Source organism: Kogia breviceps, chromosome 10 (genome assembly GCF_026419965.1).
Source record: "Kogia breviceps isolate mKogBre1 chromosome 10, mKogBre1 haplotype 1, whole genome shotgun sequence".
Classification (NCBI taxonomy): domain Eukaryota; kingdom Metazoa; phylum Chordata; class Mammalia; order Artiodactyla; family Physeteridae; genus Kogia; species Kogia breviceps.
The window spans coordinates 95224108-95236934 of record NC_081319.1 but is presented as its reverse complement, the minus strand read 5'-3'; the positions used below and the strand labels follow the sequence as shown (position 1 = coordinate 95236934).

The 12827-nt window shown below is 50.1% G+C and overlaps 1 protein-coding gene across 1 annotated transcript in view; it reads left to right on the top strand.

The window, feature by feature from the left end:
* The first annotated feature begins 301 nt into the window (after nt 1-301).
* GMPR (guanosine monophosphate reductase) overlaps nt 302-12827 on the top strand; it is a 46205-nt gene continuing 33679 nt past the window's right edge. The window contains 5 exon segments of the mRNA XM_059076498.2: nt 302-394; nt 396-428; nt 430-735; nt 7560-7679; nt 9892-9975. Of these exon segments, the coding sequence (XP_058932481.1) occupies nt 302-394; nt 396-428; nt 430-735; nt 7560-7679; nt 9892-9975 (636 nt within the window).

The following is a 12827-nucleotide window of genomic DNA, read 5'->3' as shown; positions in this document are numbered from 1 at the left end:
ACTCCGCGATCCAACTTCCCAGGGATTTCTTGGTTTTTGGCACGTGAGAGGTGTGACTCAGAACCTGATGGGCGCACGGGGCTTGAAATTAGAGAAAGGAGAAGGGAAGCCCTTCAAGGGGAGGACTTTTCCTCCGGTGAGGCGGTCACATGCCCAGTCTCCCTATAGAGGACGTCGGTGACAGACAAGACGGTGTGCATTCCCCCTCCTCCCCAGCCCCCACTTCGGTCACCGCGATGAGCAAGGCCGTCAACAGGGGCGGGGGGGTGGTTAAAAACGTCACACAAGCGGGCTTCTTAGCATGCGTCTGGTCTGTCCCCAACTCGTCGGTCCTCCCCCTCCCCCGTCCCCTGGGCCCCGGCCGGCGGCGGCGGGGCGGGGGTCGGCGAGGGGGCGGGAGCGGGGCCGGGGCGGAGCCCCCAGGGCGCGGGGGCGGGCCGAGCGCGGCTGCAGGTGTGCGCAGGCCTTAAGGGCACGGCGTGCGCGCCCGGCCCAGCACCCGCCGCCGCACAGCGAGCCCCGCGTTCCCGCCGCCCCGCCCCCTTTCCCCACTCCCCCGCAAGGCCCGGCTGCTCCCGCCCCTCAGCCCGTGCCGCAGGGAGGAGCTGCGGGCTCCCGCCGCGCCGGTCCGAGCGCGCCGCCGGCGCCATGCCCCGCATAGATGCCGACCTCAAGCTGGACTTCAAGGATGTCCTGCTCCGACCCAAGCGAAGCAGCCTCAAGAGCCGAGCCGAGGTGGGATCTTTTGCCCGGGTGGCGCGGGGGAGGTGGGTGCAAGGCGCCGGGATGTGCCAGCCTTGCCAGCTTTTCTGTGTGTCTGGAGATGGATGGGACGCTGACCCCCTTTGCCCTCCTCACCACTGTAGAAGGGGAAGGGCAGCTGGTTCCCTGCCAGGACAAGGAGGTGTCTTTAAGGGGTCCGACTCCGGCCTGACATTCTAAATCCGTCCGGTCGGGTGAGGGGAAGCACACAATAGAACTAGAGCCCAGAGGAGCGAAGACCAAGGGGCCAAGTGACTTAGAGAGAATGGCGGGGGGGGGGGGTACACAGAGCAGAGACGAAGTATAAAGGGAGAGGAGATTTGGGGGCAGTGTCTCTCAGTGCGGGGAACTCTGGCTGCTTTAGTAACAGGTCCAGCAATGGAATTTTTTTTAAAAAACGTCTGCAAAACAGGGAAACGCCGGGGCAAAAGTTCAGGGTTTACTTTCTGCGTTTCAGTGGATTTCTGGGAGTGGGGCTGCGGACCTGTGCCTGATGGCACCCACTTACGGGACCGCTTCAGTCCAGCCCAGCGTTTGGGAAGTTGGGAGCGCTGGGGTGCGGGAGCAGGGGCGGGGGCGTTTTTTGCTGGTCCTGCCTTAATGAGAGCAAAGCCTGAGGAACAGGTGGAGACCAGACTGGATATAGCCAGGGAGGGGGGCAGGACGAAGGTCAAGCTGTGAAGGATAAACTAGTTGCACGCAAAGGCAGAGTTCCCCGGAGTCGTGTATCCCGGTGACCGCGGCTTTGCGTGGCGGGCTGAGAGCCGGAGCCGAAGGTGAGGGGACTTCTGGGTCTGGAAGCGGGGGCTGGAGAAGTAAACAGCAGGAGGCTGAGCCAGCGGACTGCTCCATCCGCCCCGCTCCCAGGACCATAAATAAATCCCCCTGCGAGGCCCTGGGCTGGGCTGCCTGCCGGTGCCCCCGCCTGACTCCTAACTGCAGTGCCCGGTGCTGCCAGCTGAGGGCTTGTTTGAATTAAGGAAGCCTGCTGCTGCTTTAGCCAATGACCAGGCCCTCGCAACTCACCTTCTCAAGCAGGAGGGTTGGCATCTGGAACCAGGACTGGAAGAGGCGAGCAATGGTTAACCCTTATCCCCCTGGATTGCTCAACTCTGTTCCTGTCCTCTGTTGTGTCCTTCCGGGTGCTAAAGAGCCGGGCAGACACTTAGGAGAACAATTAACAGCTGGGATGGCAGGCCATGGTCTCCTCCTGAAGTCTAAGCAGTAGCTGGTACCTGAGTCCAGGCCAAGATGAGATGGGGGGATTCTGGGCAGACTAGTAATTTGTGGGTCTCAATAGTCTAAATATTCACAATTCACTCAGTAGAGAGAAGCTTATTTTAAGAAAAGTTATATGTTTAAAACAAGGATATATTATGTGTACCTTCTGAAGCAGGAAACCTCTTGTGAAGGTAAAACTCAGGATTTATGTAATAAAATGAATTACTGTTTCCCAGGGAATCGTGTGACGTTGTCGTGCATCATTTGGTCTCGTAATTTGGGCTGACTGAAAGTGTTAATGTCCCAGCTTCCCATGACACCTTGCAGTCTACATGTGCACATAGCAGTGAGATCTCTGTGTCCTTGAAGTGTTTTCATATTTCCACGTTTGCCAGTCGCCTGGAAACCTGAGTTAACTGGCATTGCCTTTCCATTTGGTTCCCATCATGGTTTAGCTGTGTTTTGGCCACCCGGTTATCACCCGGCTGCCTGCTTCAGGGATGTTGAGGGATCTAGGTGGACCTCTACTCCCCTCTCAAGGTTTTCTCAGTTTGCTCGTGGATGCCTGAAATTTCCTGAAAGCAGATGAAAACTTTTGCGTTGTATGACCAGATAGAATCCTAAATGTGTGCCCCCAGGCAGAAGGATACCTCGGTGTAAATTTGAAACGAAATGGTAAATGACCGGACTTTGAGCCTAACCAGAGAGCAGATCTGAGTGATGCCAGGAGAGAAAACACTGGAGCCGGGAGAGGAAGTGTACCCCGTGAAAGCAGAGTCTGTCTGGGAAGGGAGAGTTATGACAACTGACAAGATGTATCACTGCAGCAGTTTTGCTGAGAGCTGGGCCTGCTGCTGGGTCATCAGGCGGTGAGCAGGAAATGGAGAGAAGGGCAGAGTGCCCTTCCACTCAGAAGTTTAGCGCTCCTGCAAGGGCATTTCCACAGGTGTCACGTAAAATGAGTTTGAGGTCACCACCCAGAGGCAAAGGCTGCAGGTGGAGATGGCCCAGGTTGCCTTCCTGGGGTTGGGACGGGTCGGCTAGTCGCCCTCCCTGTCGGTCCGTTGCCCACGCACACGTCTTCACGAGGCTTCGGGCCGCAAGAATAAAAGGGCCACAGGGCTGTGCGGGGGCATTTGGGTAATCTTTTCAGAGGAAGTGACATGGTTGTCAGTTGGGCAAGAACTTTGTCTTTCTTTGACACACTGGGGAGGTGACATCGTCCCTTGACTCCCCGAGCATTTTCTTCCTCGGGACCCGTTTCTTGTTCCAGTGTCCCAGCCTAGTCCTTAAGCTAGGAAGATTTCTTTTACAAAACCACAAACTTCACAACCATAACTTTGAAAGTCAAGACAGTGGAGGAATTTGCAGTGGAAAATGGGCCACTTACTTGTCCTGGGACAGAGAAGACATGACCTGATGAGCTATCAGTCTCCTTAAGACTCCGCAGTCGTGTTTTTCCACCAGCAGTCCACTGACAAGTGGACCGGTTCTGGTGAGTTCTGGTACAGCTTCAGTGGACAGCAGGCTGGCCCGAGGGAAATGAGACCATGGCAGAGTAGAGAGAATGTCGGCTGGGAGAAAGGAGGCCTGGGTTCCTCCAAGCTCTGAGCTAGTTATTTTATTACCGGGGCTCTGTATTCGTTTCCTGGGGCCGCCGTAACAAAGTACTGCAGACCGAGTGACTTACACAGCAGTAATTTATTGTCTCGCAGTTGCTTCTGAGGGCTGTGAGGGAGAAGAATCTTCCAATCCTCTCTCCTGCCTTCGGGTTGTTTACACAAAACCTTGGTGTTCCTTGGCTTGTAGATGCGTCAATTCTGATCTCTGCCTGCCTCTTGAATCGGCATTCTCCCTTTCTGTGTGTCTCTGTCCAAATTTCCCCTTTTTCTACGAACACCAGTCATACTGGAATGGGGCCCACGCTAACGACCTCATCTTACCTTGATTATCCACAAAGACTCTATCTCCAAGTCAGGTCACATGCAGAGGTACTGATGGCTGGTATTTCAGTACCTTTTTGGGGAGACACTTCAAACCGTAACAGCTTCTGTAAATTTTGCTCTGTAACATTGGAGGGTTTGATGAGGCTTGCTCTTAATGCATCAGAATAACCTAGGGAGACACTCCAGAATACACACATGGTCTCCAACACAAAGGTTCTGATTTATTAAGTTTGGGGTGTCTTCCCACTGTGATTCCGGTGTGCACACAGACTGGCCACCGGAGCCTTTGCATTTGTGGAACCCCGTGGCTCTCTGGTAGTGTGTGGCTGCATGGACATCTCTGAACCCTGACACCTGATGGTGAAACTTCTAGGGGACCGAGCATGTTCAGAGGGCCGGGCTGGGGCCTACCATGCATTGCCCTGAAAGGCTGGGGGCCAGAACAATGTCATCCTTACCCCTTAGCCAGACATTAATTTATATTCCACCCTTTTTGAGCCACTAGGACCACAGAGATGAAAGGCATGGTCCCTACGCTTCGACGTACAGTCTACAGGTGAGACAGATAATGAATAATAGAATTGCTTTAATCAGCACCAGGCATAGATTTAGGGAAAAGAGGCCCTGCCCTGGGCTCCACTTCTGCTCCCCTGTCCCCTCCTCACTGGGCAGAGCTGAGGTCTGGGCCTTTCCCTCTAGGCCATGCTCCAGATACTCAGGATCCTGGATTTCCTGCCCAAATGATTTCGAGCTGATTCCAAGGCCTGCATGGGGGGGGTGGGGGGGGCCTCTTCCCTAGGTGTGTTTCCCAAGGGCCAGCCTTGCTGCTGATATGCTCGCCTCTAACCTCAAGAGAGTGGCCAGGTGACCGCTGTTTGTGGGGATGGACGTGTGTGCCCGGAAGGATGTGCATGGGAAGAGACAGGGGCCAGGGCTGGCTCCCATGGCACCACGTTCTGGTGCTTTCCAGGTCATTAATGAAATTGTGTTGTAAAGGTAGGAGGATAGAACAGAATTTGTGTAGCAGCTTCTTACACGTTGCTCATAACGTTGAGATGTTTAGAAACGTGGCAGGTGGGCCTCTATTTGTATTTGGGGGCCCCCAAATGTTGGGCTGCAGGACTATGACGAAGGTGTGATTAAAGAACAGCAGAAACATGCATTATTGAGGCGGGGGAGGGGTGGCTTATTACTTTCTGTGCCCTTTCAAGCCAGGCTTAGCAGAGAGTGTTTGGAGGTGCTATATTTGGTGCATGGACCAGCTGTGGCAGATTAAGTGCCAAGTTTTGTTTCTGGTGGCTAGAATATTTAAAATATTTCTCTCCGTGACCAACTGGTCGTCTCGGGCGTGTGTGTGTCTGTGTCCGTCCGTCTGTGTGGATAAGGTCGGGGAAGATATTTTATTTCTCGTTCCTAGAATTAAGGATCGCGTAGACTCTGCCGTATGCAGGAGAGTAGAAATGAGGGGAAGAGTTCATTGCCAAGGCTGACCTTTATTCCATGGAGAACTGTTTTGGAGCCCAAGAAAAACCCACTGTGCGCTCAGCTGGGTGCAGAGCATAGCAGCCCTTCCCACACTTCTTGGAAGGAGTATAAGTAATTTGAGACCAAGGAATTCCGATTGTTTTCAACTTTCAAAGCCGAAATGTCAGCAGGCCATTAGCAGCCCAGAAGGGTGCAACTAATAGATCCCTAAAGTTATCTTTCAGGATGCAGATCGAACTTGCTTCACTGAAGTAGAACCAAGGATGGTAAAGAAGGAAGTGGGGAAAGGGATGAGCTGCCTTCCACAAGTGCTCCGGGCAGTGACAGCATCTCATTTCCCCTCACTGATTGCTCTTTGAGGCCAGTGCCGCCATATTTATGACCTCATTAGCCCAGGAAGCCTTCTGTGTGTGGAGGGAGGAGCAGGAGGTGTGAAAAGGACCTGAGGTGTCCCCTGGTGTTTTTTGTTGTTTTTTTTAAACATCTTTATTGGAGTATAACTGTTTTACAATGGTGTGTTAGTTTCTGCTTTACAACAAAGTGAATCAGTTATACACATACATATGTTCCCATATCCCCTCCCTCTTGCGTCTCCCTCCCTCCCACCCTCCCCATCCCACCCCTCTAGTGGTCACAGAGCACCGAGCTGACCTCCCTGTGCTATGTGGCTGCTTCCCACTAGCTATCCACCCTACGTTTGGTAGTGTGTATATGTCCATGCCACTCTGGCAAGGTGAAAGCTACCTCCAGTGAAAAAATAAAAGAAGCCTCTAGATAAATACTGGTAGGAAATGATTACTGCCGCTGTCCTCAGTCAGCCGGGATGAATGTAGGTCCAAATTCTTGCAGAAGCTTAAGATTTACACCGTGTTTGTCCGCCCAGTTGCCCTTGGGGAAGTGCCCCTTTCCAGGAGGTGCTGTATCCCGCCGTGGAAACGAGCACTGCTGAATACTTAAAACAGGAAATGTAATAGGAGGCATTGTGGCACAGCTGAGATGCCGGATGGAATACTGAGGGACCCCAGAGATGGGCAGCAGACAACCCACCCCCAAAGGGGCGGATCCCAAGGCCTGGGATCTCTCTGGGAGCTGGAACCAAGACCATGTAGGCCAAGGCAGAGGGGGTCTGGGAGACCTACTCTGACCACACCCAGGACCGTCTCCCCCACTGTCTTCCCATGTCCCACCGGTGACCCCGTTGCCCAAACCCAGCCAGAAACCAGCCTTGGGAAGTGGAGCCGGCCGGGGGGGTGGGGTGGGGGGGCTCGGGCTAAGAGCAGAGCAGGGGAAGGATGAACACCGCATCTGTGCGCGTACAGGCCCGGGATCTGCCCTGGGCCGAAGAAGTGATTTCGATTCTGCTAGCTCTTGGCCAGCGCCCGGACCTACCCACTGCTTTTGCCGAGCCCACCTTTCTGGCCTAGCTCTCGTTCTGGATTCCCTGTCGCTTGAGTTAGTCATAAATACCCTGAGGTTGGAGTTACGGTAGAATGGGAGCTGTTTGCAAGTCAGAGGAACAAGTGGTTATGTGCACAGACCTGGCTGCAGTGTCCTTCCTCCTGGCTCTTTGAAAGATGCTGATAGTTACAAAATAGCTGAGAAGGTTGAAGCGCTAAGGGATTTATGGGTTGCAGCTGACTGCAGGGTGAATTTGGATTGCCTGGTTCTCTGGGAAGGTGGGAATGAAAGGGAGGGCCTTGGTTGGCAGGGAAGAGTGGAGTGGATTTTCCCAGAAGGGGAGCTGTCCCTCCAGTGCTTGGAAGTGGGGAAAGGTGACTTGTATGTGGGTGTTTCGGACTAGGATGAACCAGGCTGGGGACAGAAGGTGGCAGGGGGATGGGAGAGGCTGTTGAAGCAGGGAGCCTTTGATTTGGAGGCTGGGCTTGATGGCAGAACATGCAGTGCCTTGTACTGGTGCTTGAGGGTTGTAAGGGCCCCGGTTCAGTTTTTGCACCTGGATTAACAACCCATGACTCCAGTTCCTCAGGGACTCACGTGTCTTTGGAACCTCTGGCCCAACCCCTAAGAGAATCCAGGGACCGAGGGACACACACTTCCTTTGTGTCCTTTCCACTTGCTCCAAACTCTAGACGTTCTACCCAAATCACATAAAAAGCCAAGGCCTTCTTTCCCCTTTGGCACTAGGTGGATCTGGAGCGAAGCTTCACGTTTCGGAACTCGAAGCAGACCTACTCGGGGATTCCCGTCATCGTGGCCAACATGGACACCGTGGGGACGTTTGAGATGGCAGTGGTGATGTCACAGGTAGGACGGTGGGCTTTTTCCCTCTGAGAGGCACACTGGACAGGTGGTCCGTAGCCCACCCTGGACTTGCTCAGACACAGGGAAGAGGAGGAAAGTGAGACACTTGAGGTCACTCGCCGTGGCCAGACTGCTTCTGAGTCGCATTGTTGCTACGGACACTTCTTTTCTCTCGTCCATCAGAAGGTGGATGGAGTCTGGACTTTGCCTTCAGGGAGATGGTCTAGATCTGCATCCAGTTCTTCCTTGAAAATGCTTGTGATCCTTTTGGAAATTAGAGGCACAAAAGGAAGTTGGACATTGTCCCATGTTATACAGTTAGATGAGTGTTGTATTAACAGAAGAGTGACAGCACCTTTAAAACGAAGACAGAACCTCTTCGTCTGTTCTGTAGCATTTATTACATCATTACGGAGAAAACTTAGGTGCCAAGCACTGATTGTAATGTGTATGACGTGGTCACAGCTCACACAGGTGGGTTCCTTATACAGATGAGGAAACCGAGGCAGAGAAGGAGAGGAGAGGTCACTTGGCTCGAGGCATTTAGGCAGGTAGTCACTGAGCCAAGATTTCAAATCCAGACTGACTCCAGAATAAGGGATTTGTCTCCCAACTTACACCGACAGATACTGGTACAAGCTCAGGGCCCCTTGAGCCAGCTGCTGTCTCATTGCCTGTAAAGGGAGCAGCTAGTGCCCTGGCTTTAGAAAAATACACACAGTTATTTGTGGGCAAAATCTTCATCTCACACATCTGTGCCTGCATTTGTGTCCGAGGTTCAGTGCATTTATTCATCATAGATGTGAAACGTCTGCTTCTGATGCACAGAGTATGTGCATCTATTTCCATAGCTAATGCCTGCCAAGTGGAAAGATAAATCCAATTAGTTGAAAGAGCTTCTTGCTGTGGACAGCATGTCTAACCTCAGGAGGTGCTGGGATTCATTATTAGCCCGTGGTTAGAAGGAAGATTTTCAAACAAATTATGAATGCACAAAATGGAGCGGGGGGGTTGGTCTGTCTGAGTCCGGGAGCAGTTGCCTCATCTGTCCGCCCTTAGCCCCCAAGAGCTTTGGGCCAGAGGCTAATAAATTAATTGCAAAAGGAATTGGTATTTTTTTGCTCCCTATCTTTTCCTCCCTCTGCTGTGATCAGCCGTTGCTACTAATGAATTATGTGTTTGCGTAAAAGTGCGTGGAATCAGGAAGCAATAAATGGCCCTGATGAATTCACATATCAGATTACTAGTCCATGAAGAACAGAGAACTTGCTGTGCTCTTCCCACCTGCACAGGAAAGACTCCCCATGAATGAGACAGTGTGCGCTGAAATAGCTGATCATGTGCCGGTCCTAGGAATTTTCCATTTCTAAGATCCACTGAGTTAGTGTCTTGCATTAACACAGTCGTAGAATTTTAGGAGAGGGGACTGAGAGAAGTTAGGTGTGAGGCCCTGATACAGGAGGAGGAACCTGAGTTCTGCATTCCGATTTGAGTTTGATTCTGGCCTTCGCCCCTTTTTGGCCAAGCGATTGTTAAGTTTCTTGAACTTAAGTTTCTTAAGCTCCACCTCTGCCCATGAAACTACTATCGCTATATACAAAGTTCTGAGAAGTACATGAAATAATGTATGCGAAGCGCTTGCACAAAGTAGGTATGCAGTAAACGCTTGCTGGGTTGATAGTCATAGATTTGGGATTATGATTTATGTACTTCCCTCCCTCAAGAATACCAACTGCCTGATGGGTTTAGCTTTTAGGAAATGTTTAGATTGTGAACCCAAAGAAAAGCTTTCAGGTGGAAGTTGAGGTTCTTTGGGGTCGACTAGGCATAACTTTGCCTTCAGACTGCCCTGCTGATGAGCGGGGGGGGGTGGGGGACCAGCCCTCTGTGCTGCTCTTGGCCTCAGTCAAGTGTGGGCTGCCCAGGGCTCTGAGAATTCTCCCTTATTCCACCTCCCTGCCTCCTGGCATTGCCTCCTAAATCTTGAATGTTGTGTTGTCTGATCGGATTGGAGTGGAAAACGGTGGTTTTGTGATTTCCCTATAGTTACACTTTCATCTGTTTGGGCCTCCTAGGAGCATATTCAAAGCAAATTAAGCATGAAGGGCTGGAACACCGGATGCTTTTGTATTGGTGGGTCACCCTCCCCATACGGAGGAAGGGGGAGTGGATCTCCTTTGACTTCTCCTACTAATGGTGCTGTTTTATTTCCTAGCACTCCATGCTTACAGCAATTCACAAGCATTACACCCTGGATGACTGGAAGCTCTTTGTCACTAATCACCCAGAATGCCTGCAGGTATGACTCCACCCTGGTTACAAATTACATTTGTTGCAGGGGGAAGAAAATCTTTTTTTTCTTTCCATTTTTGTTTTATTTATTTTATTTTTTTAAACATCTTTATTGGAGTATAATTGCTTTACAATAGTGTGTTAGTTTCTGCTGTATAACAAAGTGAATCAGCTATACATATACATACCTCCCCATATCTCCTCCCTCTTGCGTCTCCCTCCCTCCCACCCTCCCTATCCCACCCCTCTAGGTGGTCACAAAGCACCGAGCTGATCTCCCTGTGCTATGTGGCCACTAGCTATATCTATTTTACATTTGGTAGCATATATACGTCCATGCTACTCGGAAGAAAATCTTTAGGGTTGTCAAAAGGAGTTGAATTGGCAGCAGATAGACACACAGAGTCCCAAGGAGAAACTGGGGGAAGGTAATAGTGGTCCCCCAGCCGTTGATCATTGCCAGGAATTTGCCAAGGAAGCCTGTACTGTATTCTTTTTTAAAAACATTAGGATTTACCTGCAAGGAATATCTTTTTTTTTCCTTGAGAAGTGAAGTGTTCTGTCATGAGAACTTGCAGAGGACCTGGCAGTGTTTCCTTCCGGGGAACGGGTCCATTCTAAATGTGCCTTTTGACCAGAAAAGATACCTAATTATAGCAAGTTGTTATAATTGGAGCTGAATATAATGGAGGGGAATAAACAGTATGCCCTCCAGGATGGCTTTAATCAAAAAGACAGATAATAAAAAGTGTTGGCGTGGATGTGGAGAAATTGGAATCCTCCTACATTGCTGGTGGGAATGTAAAATGGTGCAGCTGCTTTGGAAGACAGTTTGGCAGTTCCTCAGAAGGTTCAACATAAGAGTTCCCATATTACTTAGCCGTTCTGTTCCTAGTATATGTTCACACAAAACCTGGTACACAGATGTTCACAGTAGCATTATTCATGATAGCCAAAAGGTGGAAACAACCCAAATGTCCATCAGCTGATGAATGAATAAACGAACTCTGGTATATCCATACAATGGAATATTCAGCAGTGAAAGGGAATGAAATATTGATTCATGCTACAACATGGATGAATCTTAAACATTTTACCAAGTGAAAAAGCCAGACACAAAAGGCTGTGTACATGATTATGTTTACATGAAATGTCCAGAATAAGGAAACCTGTAGAGACAGAGAAAGTAGATTAGTGGTTGCCTAAGGCTGTGGGATGAGAGGTTTGAGGGTGAGGGCTAAAGGGTGTGGGAATTTCTGAGGTGATGAAATGTTCTAAAATTGATTGTGGTGACTGACGGTTGCACAACTCCAAAAATACTAAAACCATTGAATTGTGCACTTTCAAAGGTGAATTGTTTTTGACTATATCTCAGTAACACTGTTACTGAAAAAAAAAAAAAAAAAAAAAGCAGTTTGAAAATAACAAAAGTCCCAATAGAACACACCAGACTTTGATCCTGGCACACTTCAATGGTTCTACGTCAATGCCATAGAGGAATCTCTGCATTTAGATGCTTTTCTACATGGTGAGATCACCTGTGATTGGAAAATGACTTCATATTGTACTGCTTTTGAAGTTACACTGGCTTCTTTTTTTTTTTTTTTTTTTTTTTTTTCCTGTGCCTTGACTTTGTGTGGATTTTGATTGGGGAGAAGGTGGTTTCAGAGATAAAATAGTTCTGGCTCACTAGTGTGTCCTTCCTTTTTGCCATATATATATATATATATTTTTTTTGCGGTACGCGGGCCTCTCACTGTTGTGGACTCTCCCGTTGCGGAGCACGGGCTCCGGAAGCGCAGGCTCAGCGGCCACGGCTCACGGGCCCAGCCGCTCCGCGGCCTGTGGGATCTTCCCGGACCGGGGCACGAACCCGTGTCCCCTGCATCGGCAGGCGGACTCTCAACCACTGCACCACCAGGGGAGCCCCATATTTTATTCTAATGGATTATCTCCATTTCACCTTCTTCCCCCCTTCTCTGGATGAAGTCTGGGGAGCGTGAGTTTCCAGCAGTGCGTTATTCATCAGAACCTTGGCTTTGTCATTACCAAGTGTCCTCATTTCACTTACTGCCCCACTCCCACCAAATAGAGGTCATTAAAAAGGGAACATGGTACAAACTCAGTGGCACTTCAGAGAAACTAACCAATCTTGAGTTTCACCCGCTAAACTTTAACAGAAATGAAGGAGAAAATAAAAATGGTAGCAGAACTCAGTGGGAGGGAAAGAACGTGTGGATTTGGGGCACAGGTCAGACCGTTAACAGGAGTGAAAATTGGAGTGAATGTGTATCGCATTACCAGTCCGCTTACATTCAGTATCTGAGTTGTAGCTACACTGTTGTGATTTGGGGGGAATAACAAAGGATTTTAAGATACGTCCCTCCTCTGTGGCTTATAGTTTAGAGATACGAGTTAGAATATAAACGTTATATAAATTTATAAAATATCAGTATCTCATGAAAGGTGAGCTGCCGACTCTGGCCACAATCCCATGGGTTAGTTTTGTTGAGGCATAAATTACTGAAATCCAAAGAGCAGACCTTGAGCAGAGCAGCGGGGTGGGTTGGAGAGCAGCAGTGCCGAGCAGCTTGGGGGAGAGGGTGTCGCGGAGGAGACTGTGCTGGCTTCAGGTGTAAGAAGCACGTCGCAGTGCAGATGGGAAGGATCCTTTCGGGGCTCGTTCATTCTCGCACTTTGAGGCATTTTGCCTCTAGAATGGAGACGCTAAGACTTGCAGCAACCCGTGCAGGTTACGATTTGCATGTTGTGATAATGTTGCATCGGGAGTGAAAAGGAAAACAGGAAGGAGTTTTATCAGAGGGGTTTTAGACATCTTTCTCTCCTCCTTCCTGCCGC